This window comes from Cynoglossus semilaevis, chromosome 4, assembly GCF_000523025.1.
Source record: "Cynoglossus semilaevis isolate Cse_v1.0 chromosome 4, Cse_v1.0, whole genome shotgun sequence".
NCBI lineage: Eukaryota > Metazoa > Chordata > Actinopteri > Pleuronectiformes > Cynoglossidae > Cynoglossus > Cynoglossus semilaevis.
Genome location: NC_024310.1, coordinates 2531482 through 2551792, shown reverse-complemented (window position 1 = coordinate 2551792; position 20311 = coordinate 2531482). Strand labels below are relative to the sequence as shown.

At 41.3% G+C, this 20311-nt stretch overlaps 2 protein-coding genes across 2 annotated transcripts in view; one reads left to right on the top strand and one right to left on the bottom strand.

The window, feature by feature from the left end:
• The first annotated feature begins 69 nt into the window (after positions 1-69).
• Positions 70-20311, top strand: part of nf1a (neurofibromin 1a) — a 37548-nt gene continuing 17306 nt past the window's right edge. The window contains 35 exon segments of the mRNA XM_025055213.1: positions 70-730; positions 2643-2786; positions 3156-3239; positions 3423-3613; positions 3739-3845; positions 4006-4073; positions 4168-4243; positions 4357-4514; positions 4608-4781; positions 5268-5396; positions 5518-5592; positions 5677-5808; positions 6267-6404; positions 6569-6682; positions 6836-6915; positions 7492-7705; positions 7708-7978; positions 8098-8171; positions 8271-8354; positions 8699-9088; positions 9221-9360; positions 9591-9713; positions 9822-9905; positions 9992-10108; positions 10377-10558; positions 10643-10854; positions 10977-11138; positions 11311-11408; positions 11512-11647; positions 13025-13087; positions 15777-15935; positions 16673-16770; positions 17500-17646; positions 17776-17922; positions 18043-18153. Coding sequence (XP_024910981.1) covers positions 671-730; positions 2643-2786; positions 3156-3239; positions 3423-3613; positions 3739-3845; positions 4006-4073; positions 4168-4243; positions 4357-4514; positions 4608-4781; positions 5268-5396; positions 5518-5592; positions 5677-5808; positions 6267-6404; positions 6569-6682; positions 6836-6915; positions 7492-7705; positions 7708-7978; positions 8098-8171; positions 8271-8354; positions 8699-9088; positions 9221-9360; positions 9591-9713; positions 9822-9905; positions 9992-10108; positions 10377-10558; positions 10643-10854; positions 10977-11138; positions 11311-11408; positions 11512-11647; positions 13025-13087; positions 15777-15935; positions 16673-16770; positions 17500-17646; positions 17776-17922; positions 18043-18153 — 4742 coding nt within the window. The 5' untranslated portion in view covers positions 70-670.
• Positions 18168-20311, bottom strand: part of LOC107988499 (oligodendrocyte-myelin glycoprotein-like) — a 3765-nt gene continuing 1621 nt past the window's right edge. The window contains 1 exon segment of the mRNA XM_025054995.1: positions 18168-20311. This exon segment is cut by the window's right edge and continues 26 nt beyond it. Coding sequence (XP_024910763.1) covers positions 19547-20311 — 765 coding nt within the window. The 3' untranslated portion in view covers positions 18168-19546.

Sequence of the window (20311 nt, the reverse complement as noted above, 5' to 3'; positions counted from 1 at the left end):
AGATTAAATTCGATGGACAGCATACATGTTCAATTAGCGATGTGTTACAAAAAGAAAAGGCTTTAGATACGTACTCATTTTCTTCGTTGTGCTTTTATTTTTGTGATCTATAATTTATAATAACTCAAGGTAAATGTTGCAATACATAATACATACCTATACCATCCTAACTTATAACTTGGCGAATGTTATACAGCTTAACACAGGAAAAACAATTTCAATTAAAGTGATGGTTCCTGAAATCTTTATTACACAGTTTATCTTATCTCACCCTCCTGTACGTGTTTTGTATGTTGGTCCATTCTGACAATTGTGTTCTCTGTTCATCGTGTTGTGTTGTCGCATTTCTAAGTAGGAACATACACTTTTAATCTTTCACTTTTGTTAAAAAAAAAATATGTATGGAGATATTAGGAGGAAGCTGCGCAGGGCTTGAATACTGTCAGCTTGACGGCAGTGTCCAACACCGCCCACCAGTTTCTCTGAAGAAGACTTCCGGTGGTGTGTCATGGCGGTGGCATGGTGAATCCAAGAGAAAAGGAAAAATACTCGCCGCTCTGCTCCTCTCCTGACTAGTCGGAGCGCATTTTCATGCGGAAATAAACGTGTCGGCGGCGGCCTCGCACCTCGGATTAGTCAGCGCTGCGCTGCCGTTTCCCTCCGCCCGGCCATGGCGGCTCATAAACCCGTGGAGTGGGTCCAGGCCGTGATTACTAGATTTGATGAGCAGGTAAGAGTCGCTCATTCAGGGTTTGGGTGTAGCAGCTCTCCGGGTGGTGCTGGGTTAACGGTTACCAGTACGCAGGGTCGTTTTCCTGGTGAGACCAGCATCAAAGGAGCACTCGTTTTACCGGCGGGAACGGCTGAGATGTGTCTGCCGTTTGTTTCAGCTGCAGAAACGGTGACGGCTCTTTTTTAGCCGTCGCTGTCTGCACCGTCAAATAGCACACACTCCTGCCACATTTCTTCAGGCGATGTACACACACACATAGAGAGAAACCGTCAGCTGATGACGGTGAAAACACACGGTTACCCACCGTGTCACTGTTGTGTGGGCTTGCACACACGCCTATGTATGTGTGTATGTGTTTATATACGTGTGTGTGTGTGTGTGTGTGAGAGAGAGAGAGACACTGTTGGTAGTAGTCCGCAGCTGACGGTTCTGCAGGGCAGCTAATGGGTGCTAACATTAGCACAGGCCTAACTGTCCAATGTAAACAAATAAGATGCGACTACGTTAGCATCTAGGAAGGTAACTGTAGCGACCGCTGGGACTCGGACACTGGGGCCACGAAGGTCAAGGAACTCGAGGCCCGTAATGTGGCCCCACGGGGCCAGCGCCCCTGTGAAAAGATGCTTTAAGCCATGCTAAATGAAGGTCGTGGATACACTGAGTGTGTGTGTGTGTGAGAGTGAGAGAGAGAGAGAGAGAACCAGCACAATTCATACATTTTAATTTACATAAACAAGGACTTCTAATGGTTTTCTAGAGAGACTGGTGCACGGTCTCTGTAAGACAGCACTCATTTGACACTATATTCAGTATAGATAATGGACCTCAATGTAATTCCTGGTGATGGTTGAAGTTCAGTGTAGAATCCAAGAAGGATTCAGTCTGGGTGTTGATAAACACAGCAGGTCAATTTTTCCATTTCCGGTGCAAGTGCTTTCTTTGGAACTTTCCTTTAAATTTGAAGCTAAATCTGTCCAGAAATCTGCTCAGGTAATTTATTGTGTGGAGAGTGAAGGGCTCAGAAATGATGATCTGTGTTTAATGTTTGTGTACGTGGAACATAAGCAATGTAATCTGATACTTATGTATCACTCAGCACTATGTCTGTTAGTGACACTAATAATAAATCATATATCGTATCTGTTGATGCGTCGCATTACACAAGATTTATTGGCAACAGTTGAAAGTCAACATCCAGGTCTTGCTGAGCCAATTTTCATCTAATAGAACGCTTTTTTACACCCAAATATAGAACTAATAAATTGTTAACATCTGCCATTGTTTTTGTAGCCTTGGGCATTTTTTTTTTGTAGTTTGTCAAATCCTCTTAAGTTGAAGTTTTAGGATAAACACTGGACATCTTCGCATATAAATAAAGTATTTCAACATCACTCATAATCTGACAATTAAGTGTGAGGAAATCCTTATTAATCGGTAATTGACTGGTCATCATGGGGTGTTAAGGCAATAGTTTCTCTTTCTGCAGTGAAAGTTGCCAAAGATTATGGACTGAAGTCAGGGTTGAGCAGCTTATCTTGGATTATTGCGGTCAGAAGAAAGTGGGTTTAGTGTTTAAACCAACTCTTGGTTAGTGTTTGTGAGGTGACAAAAATCAGCCTAACTGTTTGATTAAATTAAATAGGAGTACTTTTACTCCCTCTGCCATGAATGAAGGATCAATATAGTGATCATGATGGTGTTGTCCCTCAAACTGTGGATCATGTAACATATTACATATTATTTAAAGTGGATATTTGTTTTATAATATATATATCTTTTTTATAATATTCAAATGGTAACACAATGTACATTTTTTAATTTTTTTTAAAATTACATTTATTTTTGGATCAGAAGGCGGCGCTGTACAACAACGCTGGTGATGTGACTCCAATATTCTTTTTGTTCTCAGCTTCCCATCAAAGTTGGTCACCAGAACACTCACACCAAAATCAGCACAGAGCACAACAAGGAATGTCTGATCAACATCTCCAAGTACAAGTTCTCCCTGGTCATCAGTGGTCTCACTACAATCCTCAAAAATGTCAACAACATGGTGAGTGGTAGTTTTCATGCTTGATAAACGTAGACCCTGATCACCTCATCAGCTCTCGCCAGATCAATCCTTATCTTGGACCTGAAGCCTCGCCCGCTTCACAAATCAAAAGCAGATGCAGCAGCTGCTTCGATCCTGCAACGCACCAACCACTTGTTTAGGCCCACAACCAACGTCTTAATAATAAGACTATATTTATTTTTTATTAATTACTAATTAATTACTCAGGCACATTGCTGTAAGAAACAGCTTTGGTGTTTTAATTATTTTTTATTAATTACTCAGGCACACTGCTGTAAGAAACAGCTTTGGTGTTTTAATTATTATAAATACTAAGGAACTAAGTGAGGATTTTGGCTGTTTTTACAGCGGATATTTGGAGAAGCTTCCGAGAAGAACCTCTACCTCTCTCAGCTCATCATCTTAGACACACTGGAGAAATGCCTGGCTGGGGTGAGTCTCACGGCAGCTTTTAGTCGATGATTCAAACATTCCATTTTCTGACGTTTCAAACTTGTGTCCATGCATCAAAAGGCTGAACAATCTGATCTGAAGACTCTCGTGTACAGTGTTGTGGAGGTTAAGGAGAACTCGGTTGTTGCTCATTTCTTTTTTTTTTCTTTTTTTTTCCTACAGCAATCTAAGGACTGCCTGCGTCTGGATGAGACCATGCTGGTCAAACAGCTGCTGCCGGAGATCTGCCATTTTATTCACACGTACCGCGAAGGCCACCACCACGCTGCTGAACTCAGGGCCTCGGCCTCAGCCGTCCTGTTCTCTCTGAGCTGCAACAACTTCAACGCCGTCTTCAGCCGTATCTCCACCAGGTAGGGCCCAAAAGTCCGTCCTCCTCAAAGGTCAAGTCAACCCTTGGATGGTGACTATAAATAAATAAAAAAACTACCACATCCACACCATTAAAATCTTTCCTACTTGTCGGGGTTTAAATCAGGCTCCAGGAGCTGACGGTGTGTTCTGAGGACAACGTGGACGTCCACGACATCGAGCTGATGCAGTACATCAACGTTGACTGCTCCAAGCTAAGGAGGCTGCTGCAAGGTCTGCTCCAGATTTTATTACAGACTCCCATCACCTGTACTGCTCTTTAGGAAGTAACGTAATCCATAGTCTGGTGTTATTTCATGGTCGAGGTGGTTGTTTTTATGGCATTGATCTGCCGGCTGTTTATGTTCTAATGTCTGCTTGTTTCCTTTTTAAGAAACTGTGTTGAAGTTCAGAGCTCTGAAGAAGCCTGCTCAGCTCGCAGTCATCAATAGTTTAGAAAAGGTATTTCTTCAACTATTTACAGCCTCGTTGCCCAAATTTAACTTCGGGCTGTTTTCATTTTAAACTTGAGTAACTTCACCTGTTCTCTCTGCAGGCATTTTGGAACTGGGTGGAGAATTATCCAGATGAGTTCACTATGCTGTACCAGCGACCACAGGCTGACATGGCAGGTAAAAGCAAAATCTTTCTGTGCTTCTGTCAAGAAACTGTAACAGAAATCCACGGCCTTGTGATTACAACAAAGTTGTTTTAATCATTATTATGACACACTCTGTGTGCGCAGAAGCAGCAGAGAAGTTGTTTGATCTGGTGGACAGCTTTGCAGAAAGCACCAAAAGAAAAGCAGCTGTGTGGCCACTGCAGATCATCCTCCTCATCCTCTGTCCAGAGATCACACACACCATCTCCAAAGACACTGTGGAGGACAGCAAAGCCAACAAGGTGGGAGGAAAGCATGAGCACACACACACACACACACACTCAAACACACACACATCAACTAACTCCAGCTCCTGTTCTTCTTCTTCTCTCCAGAAACTTTTTCTGGACAGTTTGAGAAAAGCTTTGTCAGGTCAGGGCGGCAGCAAGCAGCTGATGGAGAGCGCTGCCATCGCCTGTGTCAAACTGTGTAAAGCGTCCACCTACATCAACTGGGAGGATCACTCCACCATCTTTCTGCTGGTCCAGTCCATTGTCATGGATCTAAAGGTTAGACATGTTACTCAATCTGGGATTTTTCTGATAATTTTTCAGGTAAAAAAACATAAACATGTCTCACCTAAATATCTACAGGTTAACAGAAAACATCGCAAACATTTTGATTTCCTCTCTGATGAACTCTCACCTGCCTCCCAGCTTTATTAGTAGATAAAACTGGTTCAACGTTAATATATTGCAGAGCCCTGCCTATTTTGAATGAGCTGCATCAACACCAACATCACGAGTTTGACAAAATATGAACGACATCATATTTTCATTGATGAATCACAATCTGCAAACTCTCCACAAACATGTTTTCTTTAATAATAACCTGCTTTAACCAATACGATGGAACACGTGGCTTTATCGTCTCCTCCTTCACATACGTGTTAAATGTAGAGGTCAATTTTTGACAAATTCCAAATCCGTTTGTTGTGTGCTCCATGCGCGACTGAGGTGTGACCTAACGTCCTTTCTCTCTCTGTCTACCACCAGACTCTGTTGTTCAATCCGGCCAAGCCTTTCTGGAGGGCAACAGGCAGCCAGAATGCTGATGTGGAGCTGATGATGGACTGCTTTGTCTCCTGTTTTCGCATCAATCCTCATAACAACCAGCACTTTAAGGTAGAACTCGATAAAATCCAGTCTTTTTTTTTTTTTTGTTACCCTCAGTTACCTGCATGTAGCAGTATTGTGAGTTCAGTTTTAATAAGGGTCTCCTCGCTGTTTTTTTTTTTTTTTTTAGGTCTGTTTGGCCTCCTCGTCCCCTTCCACCTTTCACTTTGTCCTTGTCAACTCATTGCACAGAATAATCACTAACGTAAGTGGACACAGCCCGGGCACATGTAGCTGACAGCAGATTTATGCCGACGTGTGATCTAACTCATTTTGTCTACCGTTCCAGTCTCACCTTGACTGGTGGCCCAAGATCGACGCAGTGTACTGCTACTCCGGAGAGCTGCGCTTTATGTTCTCAGACACACTCAACCGGGTGGTGCAAGGCGTGGGAACTCATGCTCCACTACGTATGACACCGGTGAGGCCACAGGAACCCACAAAATTTAGGTGTTAAAATATGTAAGGCTACATTAGGCTTTATGGCGAACTTCTTGAAAACTTAAACTGTCTCTTTAGGGACAGCTCCCCCTTTGACCCCGAAAAGAATTAGATAGTAGAAAATGCATAAATATGTAACATAATATGTAATGTGAAAAAAAAAACCCTCCGCAAATAAAAGTGTCTAGTGTGTCTAGAAAGATTAGGCTTAGAAGAGAATGGCTAGTGGCCACTTGTGAACATTACTATGTTTAAGTCCTGTTTAGTTAAAAGTTTTTCTGCATGTATTTCTTATTATAAAAAAATAAGATCAATGGGTAAATTTGCAAAAACAAGGCTTTTCATCATATCGTAGATGCTAACACTTATATGGCGTATATTCTGTATGATGCGGCGTAGCTCTAACTGTTACCTCCACCTGCCGCTGTCCTTCTACAGAGTTTGACGTTCAAAGGGAAGATGACCACCAGCCTTAAGTTCAAAGAGAAAGCCACAGACCTGGACACTCGAAACTACAAGTGCCTCCTCCTCGCGTTGGTCAAACTCATCCATGCAGACCCTAAACTCCTGTTGCATGTGAGTCTGCGTTCACGTCTCATTCAAACAATTTTGTTTTCAATAAAAGCACAGGTTTTTATCAGATATCGTTTCATTTCACTGTGTGAACTAAAGTCCATTGGTGTCTTTTTTTTTTTACTGTTTAGAATCCAGTATTGGTGTCTTTTTTTTTTACTGTTTAGAATCCAGTCAAACAGGCTCCAGAGATGCAAAGCAGCACAGCAGAGCTCATCACTGGCCTGGTGCAGCTAGTGCCTCTAACCAACACCACCCAACTCTCACAAGAAGCCATGGAGGTCAGACACCACAGCCAACACACTCTAGTGTTGTATCTTTTTTTGTTTGTTTGTTTGCATATTTAGAACCTGTTATAAAACTCATTGTCTCTGCCGTGGTTCACCAAACTTCTTCTCTATCGCTGACCTTTGACCTCTGGTCTGTGTTTCTAGGCTCTGTTGGTTCTTCACCAGCCAGAGACCATAGAGCTGTGGAACCCTGAAACCCCAATAGAGACTTTTTGGGACATCAGGTATTGAACTTTTTTTCTAAAGAGAAAAAAAAATGCACTAACTGTGTCTTGTTCAGATATTGTTGAAACTTGCTTTTTAAAATTTTTAAACTTGTAGACATTGTTTTTGTTGACAATGTTTTTACATTGCAACATTTTATTGTTTGTGCAAATGTTTTATTTTCAGGAAAGTGTTGTTAAATAATTCATAATGAAATTATTATACCATTAAAATAATGGTAATGACAGTAGGGTTTTTTTATACGTGCTGTTTATCTATGAGGAGCTGCTGCTAGGAGCGTTTGTAGAATTTCAGCCATGGTTGCACCGCCCCCGTGTGGTGATTGCCAGAAAGTCTTTTGACGTTCCATAGACTGGATAATAATTTGAAATGTTTTTTTTTTTTAATTAATGTTTATATTATTATGTATTCACATATTCCACTAGTTCTGTCCATTCCTACTTTCTATAAGAGTTTATTTGATTGGATGCTGTGGTCTGATTCAGATTTTTTTTTTCTCCTTTAGTTCACAGGTGCTGATTTTCTTTTTTTTCTCCTTTAGTTCACAGGTGCTAGATTTTTTTTTTCTTCTTTAGTTCACAGGTGCTTTTCCTCGTCTGCCGTAAGCTGATTAGCCAGCAGCTGGCTAATGGGACAGAAGTTCTAAAATGGCTGAGGGAGATCCTCATCTGTAGGAACAAGTTTTTGTTAAAGAACAAGGTACGGAGCTGTTCCAAAATACCATTAACAACCCAGACACAACTGTGTGTCCACCTCAGCCTTCCTGCCTGTGGATTTAATGCATGTGTGTGTGTGTTTTTACCTCATCGTTCCAGGAGTGTGCCACGATGGGTGGTGGGATCCCCATCTGCAGGCAGGCGCAGACCAAGCTGGAGGTTTGTCTTTACATGTTCCTGTGGAGTCCAGACACCGAGGCGGTGCTCGTGGCCATGTCGTGTTTTCGACACCTTTGTGAGGAGGCGGACATCCGAAGCGCTGCTGACGAAGTGCCTGTCCAGAACATTCTGCCAAACTACGCCACCTTCAGTGAATTCGCCTCCGTTAGCAACATGATGGGAACAGGTTAGTACCTTCTGGTCCTTCAGTAGTTAACAGTTTGTTTTTTTTAAAGTGATAAATGGTAAACGTAGATACACTACATCTGGTATTTCCATTAATGCTGGAGGCCTTTCTTTCTTCAGGGAGATCCACCTTACAGAAGAGGGTGATGGCCTTATTGAGGAGGATAGAGCACCCCACGCCTGGAAACATTGATGTAACTTTCAGTTTAATCCCAGATGGTGATCATGATGTCTCTGAGTGGCGTTTTTGATTGACAATTTTATTTTATTTTTTTCCCCCCACCCGCCTCCAGGCTTGGGAGGACGCATGTACTAAATGGGATCTGGCCACAAAACAGATTCTCAACTGTCCCAAAAACAAGGCTGATGACGGGCAGGTAAGAATGTAGTTCTTAACACCTGTCTCTGTGTTTATGAGATTTTGAATTTCACTTTTGTCTCATTGACTTTTCGTCACGTTTCGTGGTCATGTTGACACTTGTCACTGACAGTTGTCTTTTTGTGTGATAATGAAGCTTGTTAGTCCAACAACAATCATACTTCTGACTTCTTACTACTTCTGAGCATTGCTCCATGAATGTCACATTTTCTAACTTTTAATTCTAATTTTCTTCTGTTCATTTTAGTTGTTTTCAGTTTCTGACTGGCTGTAGTTCAAAACTGTGTGTTGACGACAGCATTGTATGTCTGTATTCATTAAATTCTCACGTTCCAACCACATCAGGAATGGATCAACATTACGGGCTTTCTCTGTGCACTGGGCGGCGTCTGCCTCCAGCAGCGTAGCACCCCAGGCCCGGCAACTTACAGCCCACCAATGGGCCCCATGAGCGAGCGCAAGCACTCCATGATCTCCATGGGCCCCTGCGACATGTCCAATCCCATGGCTTCAGCTTCATCCTGCTCCTCATCTGCGTCCAGCGAGACGCCCGTCAGCCGCTTCTTGGACCGCCTGCTGGGTCTGCTCGTGTGCGGCCACGACAGGGTCGGGCTCCATGTGCGCACCAATGTCAAAGACCTGTTGGGTCTGGAGCTCAGCCCCGCTCTGTACCCCATGCTTTTCAACAAGTTGAGGAACAGCATCGGAAAGTTCTTTGACACACAGGGTCCGGTGAGTGGGATCATTCTGCTGATTTGTCCACTCGCGCTTTGAAACTTTAACCAGTGACTTTGCTCTCTCCAGGTGCCGTATGAATCAGTTTATTATCCTAGAAATGCAGTCTCCGTTTTTCCCTGTTCTTAGGTTCCTATCAACGACACAAACACTCAGTTTGTGGAGCAGACCATAGCCATCATGAAGAATCTGCTGGACAACCACACAGAAGGCAGCTCCGAGCACCTGGGACAGGCCAGCATCGAGACGATGATGCTCAACCTGGTCAGGTCAGAACAAAACGATTTGCATTCAGTGTTTCCACCAAAATGTGAAAACAAAGTATAAATACAACCAAATATCAAAGCTCCTTGTACATATTTAGGAAAAACAAAAGGATAATGATTGAGAAATTAGTTTGGGTTAAAGGGTTAAAGAAGGAAAGAAAAGGCGATAAATAAATAAAGGAAGGAGCAACGTTTTTCTGACGTGCGTCACTTTACATTATCGTGGTCTTCAGGTATGTACGCATCCTGGGCAACATGGTCCATGCCATCCAGATTAAAACCAAACTGTGCCAATTGGTGGAGGTCATGATGGAGAGAAGAGATGACCTTTCCTTCTGCCAAGAGATGAAGTTTAGGTCAGTGCACAAATACGAGAAAATTCTCCTCCCCGTTGTTGTTGTTGTCACGTAGGATGTGTTGGCGTTGACGACTCTAACATTAGTTGATTATTAAATTCCTTAAAGGAACAAGATGGTGGAGTATCAGACAGACTGGGTGATGGGGACATCAAATCAAGCAGCTGACGATGACATCAAATGTCTCACCAGGTACAAGCTAGAACTCTGAGTTAGAAGGTGTTTTTTTAAACACAGCTAGATTTTTTTTTCCACTTACTGTTTTCTCTTCTGTACAGAGACCTGGATCAGGCCAGTATGGAGGCAGTGGTGTCTCTCTTAGCTGGTCTTCCTCTGCAGCCAGAGGAGGGCGATGGGGTTGAACTGATGGAGGCCAAATCTCAGCTTTTCCTCAAGTAAGAAAAACAACAGCAAACAACAACATTTGTATTTCCACATTACATTGATCTGTCTGTGGTCAAACTAGCTGAGGAAATATTTGAGAAGGGCCTTAAAATTATTTATATAGCAATAAAAAAACGTATTTATTATATAATTTATATGATAGGTCAAACAGTTTATATAGTAATAAAAATGTTTTATATAATTTATATGATAGGTCAAACATCATATCAACATTTTCTGTGCCTCCTTGTAAATCTTTGTTTTGTTTTTTTTGTTCAGGTACTTCACCTTGTTCATGAACTTGCTCAATGACTGCAGTGAAGTGGAAGATGAGGGCCAGGCAGTGGGGGGCAGAAAGAGAGGAATGTCCCGGCGTCTTGCCTCCCTGCGTCACTGCACCGTGCTGGCCATGTCCAACCTGCTCAACGCTAACGTGGACAGCGGCCTCATGCACTCGATCGGTACTTCAGCCAGAGTCAGAAATAAAACCTTTGATATTTGTTCGGGAACAAAAAAGCAATGCTGTCCGTCTCTTCGTTTGATAGGCTTGGGCTACCACAAAGACCTGCAGACCAGAGCCACCTTCATGGAGGTGTTGACCAAGATCCTGCAGCAGGGAACGGAGTTTGACACCCTGGCAGAGACGGTGTTGGCTGACCGCTTTGAGAGACTGGTGGAATTGGTCACCATGATGGGAGACCAAGGAGAGCTACCCATCGCCATGGCTTTGGCCAACGTGGTTCCTGGGTCTCAGTGGGTACGGGACAATTTGATTTCTGCTTTTATCAGTGGGAATGAATGGAATTCTCACACTTTTGAAATGAGAAAAAAATGTTTTTTGCGATCAAATTTTTGATAACGTTTCTCTCCTCCGTCCAGGATGAGTTGGCTCGGGTGTTGGTGACGCTCTTTGATTCTCGTCACCTCCTCTACCAGCTGCTGTGGAACATGTTCTCCAAGGAAGTGGAGCTGGCCGACTCCATGCAAACACTCTTCAGAGGAAACAGCCTGGCCAGTAAAATAATGACCTTCTGTTTTAAGGTACAGACCTAAACAGGAGGAACTTTAGTTTTAATGAACTTAAAAAAAACAAACAAAAGGTTTTAATGAACTTAAAAAAAAAACAAATGAACCTCTTTTCTTTTTTTTTTTACTGTGCTACACAAGGTGTACGGTGCAGCATATCTGCAAAAGCTTCTGGAGCCTTCATAAGGTGTACGGTGCGGCATATCTGCAAAAGCTTCTGGAGCCTTTATTGAGAGGCGTCATCACCACTCCTGAACACATCAGCTTTGAGGTGGACCCCACCCGGTGAGGACGATTACTGTTGCTTTAAGAGTTTTTTTTTTTTTTTTCATTCAAACATCATCAGAAATGATGCAGCCATCAACGTGTTTTCTCTTTACGTCATTAGGCTGGAACAGGGTGAGAACCTGGAGGAGAACCAGCGGAACCTCCTGCAGATCACCGAGCGCTTCTTCCAGGCCATCATTGGTTCGTCCAGCGAATTTCCACCCCAGCTGCGCAGCGTCTGCCACTGTCTCTACCAGGTAGGGTCACATCCCGCTCATTCTTAGTCCCACTCTACCATAGCCTCTTCCTGCTCACCTGCAGAGTCAAATACGGGGTCACTGATATTTGGACAGGCTAAAATACTTTGTCAATCAGAGTCGAAATATTAATGAGCCCGATTTGATTCCTTTGAACACGAGCCTCTGTCTTTTATTTGCAGTGTCACTCACACATTTCAAGCTACTGCCTTTTCCACTCAACTCCTGATGCTTTTTCCACTCACTGCTCGCTATAACGCGCACACCCCCCCACAGCCGGACTAGGAGATTTGTTGACTCCGTAATAATCGGCATGCCCACTCGAGGCAGTGTTTCTCCTCATCCTCCTCCACCACTAAGATCCCTGTACGGTTGTGCTTTGGTTGCAGACATTGTCAACCAGGCACTTCGCAAAATATGTAGATATACATATAAATAACAGCAGTTATTGCAGTCTGAATTAATTATTATTATTATTCATAAGGATGCAGCACACAGCCAGGTTAGAGGTGTAAATGAAACATGCAAATATTCCCAACCAGTAGAAGAGTTATGGCCTCAAATGTAATTCAAGGACTTTTTTGTTTTTGTTTTGGAAAATAGGATCTTATAGAGAAGGAAATTAACGATTAACATTTTGGGACATATATATATGAATAGACGTATATTTTGGTCTCTATTTGCCAGGTTAATATTCTGATTAATACATTTTTAGACCCCTAAAATAGAAAGAGACCATACATCTGCTGATAGTATTATCGGTTCAAGGCCCTATCAGGACCTCTGGTGACTAAAGGTACACGAGTCTTTCTCTTTCACAAACTTAAATCATAAGTACGTGGTTGTCGCGGACGCCTCATTATCTCCGAACACAGTAGTTTGCCGTTTCTTTCACGCCAAAAGTCCGAGCAGCTTCTCTTTGCTGCTGTCGCTGCTTCTTCTGCTCTCATGCCTCTGTCTGCTCACCGCAACCAGGTGAACGAAGTTCTTCATAAACAAGTGATGCGTGTTTGTGTGTATGTGTGTGTGTGTGTATGATTTATTTTCCATTTATCAATATTTTGGGGCAGGGGGTGGTGTTTCTCCATTTTTTTAGACCTTCTGCTTGCAACTTTGCAGCTGTCTAGACCCACGTGCACTCATCCTCACACTAATGACAGTGTGCTGAAGTAGAACCACAGCAGTGCATGCTTGTATCCCCCCCAGAGCAGGACCTACACTCCTACAGCAGCCTCTTTATTTTTTTATATATTTATATATTTTTTTTTGTTTCTTTGTGTGATATTTTTCAAGTTGAAGGTGTTCAAAAGTTAAGGTGTGTTTGGAGCGCATGTTGCTGGTGCCGTGACCATGATTGTGCTCATCTCTGTTCTGTAGGCTACTTGCCACTCTCTTCTGAATAAAGCAACAGTAAAAGAAAAAAAGGAAAACAAAAAAGCAGTAAGTTTGGAGAATCTATTTTCCCTCAAGACACTTGTCCCCTGTAGCAAAAAAAAGAGCTTTTTTGCATCTCATTTGATTTTTATTTTTCTTCATTTTTTTTTTCTATTTGGTGTTTCTCTCTCAAAATTGTTTTGTTCTCTCCATATTCAATCCTGTCTACGACCCTCTTTTCAAAATCACTCTACTAATATCGGCACCATGTCACATCGATTAACAGTTCCCAGTGAACAGGGGCGTCTTCTTCTTCTTCTCTCTCTTCTGTCTTCTTTCTGGACCTTGTCACGCAGGAGACATTGTTTTCAGAACATTTCATCACATTGTTTCAGCTCACGACTCACGTTAACGGATCAGCAGCCAATCACGTACAGTACGACCACACACATGACACAAATCCAAAATATATTCACAAAATAACAAGGTCAGTCATTAACCATAGCAATAAAATGTGATTGAAAGTGAGTGTTGTTTGTCATATATACTCACTTTAAATATTTAGTTTAGTTTCCAAAAAAATTGGGTTTTCTAAATAGTGACTAAAAATGATTCAGAATTTAAAATATTTTTAAAAATTAACTGAACTTAAAGCAGCTGCCAAATGCTACACTGAAGTTAACTCTGTTATTAAAAAAAACTCAAATGCTCTATTATAATGAACCATGACTTTATTTATTTTTTTACATGAACTCCAAGCAAGAAAACCCAGAGGAAATGACCAATGATGCGTGACCTTGGTATTTTTTTTTGTGAAAATATTTGTGTTTCAAAGTAAACTAAATAAGGTTGTTGAGTAAACGTACCGTTTTTTTTATTAAAATCCCCCGATCTGAAAAACACACAAAAAAAAGGTTTTCTAACCAGTCTTAGAAAAGTTCGTCTTCAGAGTATACATGAACGGTGTTGAAATATTCTGAACGAAACTCCCTTTGTCACGAATGGGATGGTGTAAAAGCTGTATTCTTTTTTTTTTCTTGCAAAAATTGAACTTGCATCTCTGAAGAATCTTGAAAACATGGGATGTTCCGGACATGTTTCTTTCCTTCCTCAGAGAACCTCTGCTCTCTCTCATTCCCTCCCCTCCATACCAACATGCATACCACATAAACACACCATGTGATTGTGTGGCTATTGATGTATATATGCATTAATATATATACATATATATTTTTATACTCGTAGTGTGTGTGTGTGTGCATTTATCTTGTGGATATATCTGTGTATGTACGTGGAACATCTTGCTGACTTCGGTGGATGATTGGTGATTCCTTTTCTCTTGAAATGTTGCAAAACCTACAGGAAGAAATAAATGTGGGGTTTCGTTCTTTGCAGCATATAAAGATATACGGTTTATACTGCACCTATTTTAACTCCTTACCTTTTGAACAGGACTTCTTTATCCAGATAAACACAAAAATCCATTTTTAAAACTAGAGCCAATTCCTCGATCTCTAAAATATATTCATATGTAGATCCTTGTTTGCAGTCCTAAAAAGCTGTTGAAGTACAAACGGCATTAATCTTTTCTAAGGTGTCTTTTATCTGCGTTATCTGACCTCCCGTAGCTCTAGTCACTAGTGTTTCATTTTTCAGGTTTGTTTGACTGGTTCTACTTTCAGAAATAGTGACCGGTCCTTACAAATATCATTGATTATGTCAAGGGGTCAGATCATATCTTGAGGTTTGAAATTTGACTTACATGGTTTAATAGTGGCGAGCAGTGTCGGGGGGGTGGTATAAATGACTTCCTGTTGTCACGCACACATGCGTATATCGTGTGTGTAAATTGTGTTGATGTGGAAACACAATAATAGCCTGAATGATGGTGTGGATGATTGTTACCGTCCAGTCCCAGACAGTGTGAGCTGAGGTGGTGATGTTTTAAATTTGAGTTGTTATAGTTCAAATTCACAAAACACAATCTGTCTCATTGGACGTCACAGTTTAAAATAGGGCAGTGGTTCTCAAACTGTGGTACGTGTAGCACTGGTGGTACATGGGGGAAAATTCATATTTTTCACATTTACATTTTCAATTGAATAAATCTGAAACATACATTTTAGTGAAGGCCTACGCTGCTAAAGTCTAGTGTTGGTCATCATGGTGGTACTCAGGAGGTACAAAGTATAAAAAGAACCACTGATCTAGGGAATGTAATTAAACTCAATGTTCTCCTTAAAAAAACAAACCAACCCTTGGTGTCACTGCTCGTCCAGCTGATCCTTCCTGTTTCACACCATAACCCTGCTCTTCTCCTCCACCTGTCAGGTGTCTGTTATTTCCTGTCAGGGATTTTTCTCCTTTCATTGTTCAGGATCAGAGAGGGTACAGTTGGGGTTCCCTGTCACATCCTCCTCCTCCTCCTCCTCCTCCTCCTCCTCCTTCATCATCTTCCTAATTCTTGGGCTGTTACTGGAGTTGAACTGTTTTTTTTTTCCGGCTCTGGTTACAGCCTAATGTGAACTGGGATTTTTCACTGGATGCATTTCTCCTCCCAACATCTTCACCTCACTCCTCTCATACTCAGATTGCTGGATGTACATTTTTATCATGATCATTTCCATCGTGTTCCTACATTTATTGAGATTAAATTCTTTATTGCTGTCTCCTGTGCTCACGACCTCTCTCTTTTCTTCGTCTACTCTACATTTCCTCTTTGATTTCCCTGCTCCCTCCATCTGAATTCACGCAGGTGGTGAGTCAGCGGTTCCCACAGAACAGCATCGGTGCAGTTGGCAGCGCCATGTTTCTGCGTTTTGTCAACCCAGCGATTGTGTCACCGTACGAGGCTGGAATCTTGGACAAGAAGCCCCTGCCCAGAATAGAGCGAGGCCTCAAGCTCATGTCCAAGGTAAGTGCAGTTCGGTCAGAACCAAAACAAATATGTGCTTCTAAAAAAAAAGAAAAAAAAAGCTTGAAAAGTTAACAGAAAAATCAATATTCGATACAACTAAGGACGTTGAATGTGCTTACTGCTACAATATGAAACCAAAATCCAAACACACAATATTATTATATTAATTGAAGGCATTTTATATATATTATATATATGTAATATATTTATATTTTTTGCTGTAAATTAATGTCATTCCTACTTTTATTCACCAGATATTTAAAGATATTTTATTGGAGGGGATCGCTGACCAGCCTCTAAACACTTTCAAAGTTAGGATAAATATTTGCAGGAAATAAAGTGTTTTTGCATTTACATTTTAAAAATTGAAGGCATTTTATATATAATATATTTTTTTTTTTTTTTTGGTGTAAATTAATGTCATGCCTACTTTTATTCACTAGGTATTTAAAGATATTTTTGCGAGGCATCGCTGACCAGCCTCTAAACACTTTTAACGCTTTTAAAATTAGGATAAATATTTGCAGGAACATAAAGTGTTTTTGCATTTACATTTTAAATCCTGTTTTTGTCGCTTTAAGCTGACACTTTTTTTTTTTTTTGTCGCTGCTAACTTTATTCACAGTGTTACAAGTAGTAAAAGTCTTACACAGAAATATTCATCTTTTCACATGAGGGTTTTTGCAGAGATTTACACTCTTTAATTTAACAATAACAATGATATTGCGTTTCAGATTTTGCAGAGCATCGCTAACCATGTGTTGTTTACGAAAGAAGAACACATGAGGCCTTTCAATGACTTCGTGAAGAGCAACTTTGATTCGGCCAGAAGGTGAGAGACCTGGGAAATGACTGACGCTGTGCATGTGTTTTATCGTTTTTTTTTAATCTCTTCAGTGTTAAGTAGTTGGTGGTTGAGCTAAAAAAGGAATCATTTTTTTATCCATTGGTCTGAGAGACTTTGGTTCAGGCCACAGGGTAAATATATATTTCCTGTTGTGTTTGAAATTAGAAGTGACAACTTTTTTAAACAAAGCTGGAAAACCAGACACAGATATTTATTGCAGTGGAGTTTGTCGGAGTTGTGGTCAATCCATTAGTCTGGAGAGAGAGAGCAATATTTGCTGCCTTTATGACTCAGAACACATTCACTCCTGTCCTGGGGCTTAACTATTCATTTTAAATTTTGTCAGTCCGAGGAAAAAGTTTACACCTCTACCGCTGAGCCACTGACAGCACAGACACGATTTGAGAGAGGAATGGCTTTTTCTTAGGCTTCACAGAACATAATAAATCTAACCCCAACCTTAAATTGTGAGATTTTTTTTTTCCCTCTAATCTTTTGGCTTGTCACGAAAAAACACCTCTGATGAATGGAAAAGTGAGGGGAGTTTAAACATGTCTGGAGTGACTGCAGGCAGCACACACGGTGGTTTTAGATACAGTTTTAGTCAGTAATAATACTGTCCACCGTTTGGGACTGTTACGTATTTTTATTTATTTATTTATTTTCAAATAAAGCAGATTCCGATTCTAATTATTTTTTTTTTTTCTACCCCAGGTTTTTCTTAGACATCGCTTCCGACTCCCCGCCGAGTGACACCGTCAACCACAGTCTCTCCTTCATCAGCGATGGCAACGTTCTCGCCCTTCACCGCCTTCTGTGGAACAACCAGGAGAGGATCGGCCAATACCTGTCCAGCAACAGGTAACATTTGGTTTTTTTTTTGTTTGTTTTTTTAATTTTATCTCCCCGAACCAATTTGTTCTCTATGATCGCTACAGAAATTCTTCAGTAATTTCTTGCAGTGTGATGAGCGGTCATATTCATTTCCAGGGACCACAAGGCTGTTGGCAGGCGACCCTTTGACAAGATGGCAACCCTGCTGGCCTATCTGGGACCGCCTGAGCACAAACCTGTGGCTGACACTCACTGGTCCAGTCTGAATCTGACCAGCTCAAAATTTGAAGAGTTCATGACCCGGTGAGTTCTCTAAAAAAAAAACAAAAAACATTTCCTTATGAGCAGAGACAGAGACTGACAGTGGTGATGATCACTAGCACTAATGAAAAATAAAAAAAAAACTCGGTTTTTGTTTTGCAGACACCAAGTCCATGAAAAGGAGGAGTTCAAAGCCTTGAAGACCCTGAACATCTTCTACCAGGCAGGAACCTCCAAGACTGGAAACCCCGTTTTCTACTATGTGGCCCGCAGGTAAGACCTACGTACGCCGTTATCTCCATTAGCATTTTTGATGTTTTCAGTCACCAAACAATACCAGCTTTTTTACTCGTATCAATACTATTGACATTTAAAGCTCAGGAGAAAGCTGAAAGATTGTATTTTCAAGTCTAAGTTATTGTTATCGTAAACTATTTATGCAATTGTGGTAATGGTTGAGATGCTGGAGTTGATGGATCCAAAAGTTATTAATCAAATTTCTTTTTTTTCATTTATAGTTTATTTATGACATATATTCTGATTATTTCCTGGTTTTTTAACTGCACATAGTGAAGGTTTTGTTTTTTTCCACACACAAAATGTCCATTTTAATGGCAGCCTTCTGTATTTGGTGAGTCTAATGTGTGGCAGTTACAGCAGGTTACCGTGAGGCCACTCTTCCCACGTGTCCTTTCTGTTTTACCTGAACATCAGTCAAGTTAATGTCGACGGACAAAACAAACTGTTACTTCATTAAATACCAATCAGGTCCAACATTGACATTAGAACCAATAAGACTCTGCTTTAAAGAGACCGAGTCTTTTATATGGGTTTGAATTATTTAACTAAGAATATATTCATTTTGCCGTTCAGCTCCACTCCACTGATTTGTTACTATTTTCCTTCTTCTTTGAAAATGACATTTGACCTTTATCGTTGCTTCACGTAGTGAGTAGGAGGTATGTGCAAATAAAAGTAACAGCACAGTAAATCCAAGGTCAGACCAGTTTTTTTTTAATCGCAATGCAATAGAAAAGAACAACTTCCACATTCTCATGAAAGAACATATTTATAGTTTATTTTTCTTAGTCATCAATGACCTTTTTTGACCTTTATTTAATGTTGATGGCATTTTGTTTCTGTCTTATAGTGTTTTTGTTTGTTTTTGTGCTTTGTTTTTTTTTTCTATATTTTTTTTTCTCGTCAATATCTTTTTTTTTATTTTTTATTGTTACATACTATATTATATCACAGAGGGTTTGATGCGTTGCACTGCTGGGATTCACACATTTTCATCTGTTCATCTGCTGTAAACTCCAAAGTCTGGCTTTGTTTTTTACCTATTTGCTGTGAATGCACTGGGACAATGGAATTTTAGACTTTCTAGAAGTCTGGCATTGATAAGCTTAGCATTAGCATGGCGTTGAGCGCAAATGTCTGTCAAGGTTTGGCAGCTTTGCACTGAGAGTAAGCGTCGATATTAGCTCAGGAGTTTTCTGTGAAGAATTTGGATACATTTTTTTTTTCTGGTGCAGGTTTTCAAGACATTGTAAACAGTTGTTGATAAAAGGTGATGATAGTGGCAGAAGACGTTAACAGTCATAAACATTTTCCCTTTAAGTCAAATGATGATGCGGTAGTGACTTTTGCTCCCAGTCTGGAGACTTCAGATAGAGTTCAGTGAAGCTGTCAGTACGAAGACAGAAAGTGTGAACCCTTTATGGAGCTCATCACCGAGGCCTGGACCTTTGTTCTGGCTGTGAGGGTTTTTAGGCTTCTTGGCTGAAGACAGTGGACGTGCTGTTGTGCTTGTGTATGTGGAGAAACTGTCAAAATTTGTGGCGGCCCAGACAGATTCCACGGATGTGTTCCCTTTTCTTTTTTCCTGATAAATTCCTGTCTCAAAAAGGACAGAGATGGCATGTAAACTGGACGTGACCGCTGCAGTCCTCGCAGGCGATTGATGACCACCGTGGCCCACCCCTCTGCTGTCCACCCACATCGGCGGCTCTGTGAATATCGCAGAGTGCCAGCCAATTCCCTGCGTCGCCGAATGCGTTTTGCCACAAATGGGTCTCGTGTAACACGGACAGCCGAAGACGGTTGCTTTCGTCGTCTCGGTCCATTTCAGCAGCCTTGTGATGTTCTCCTCTTCTTCACAAGCCCAAGGGTTTTCCCCGAGGGTCATCACCTCCAGACTGAACAGCCTGTCGAAAACCCCATCGGGCAACCACAGGAAGCGATTGGTGTGCAGGTAGAAGTGAGTCAGCCTGGGCAGCCGGTCCAGCGATCCGGCCAGGATCTGCACCAGATAGTTGTTCGACAAGTCGATGCTCTTCAGGTTGTGCGGCATATTCGTCGGCACCGTCCAGAACCTGTTGTGACTCAGGTTGAGAGCTTGGAGATTGGGGAGTGTGTTGTTGATGAAGAC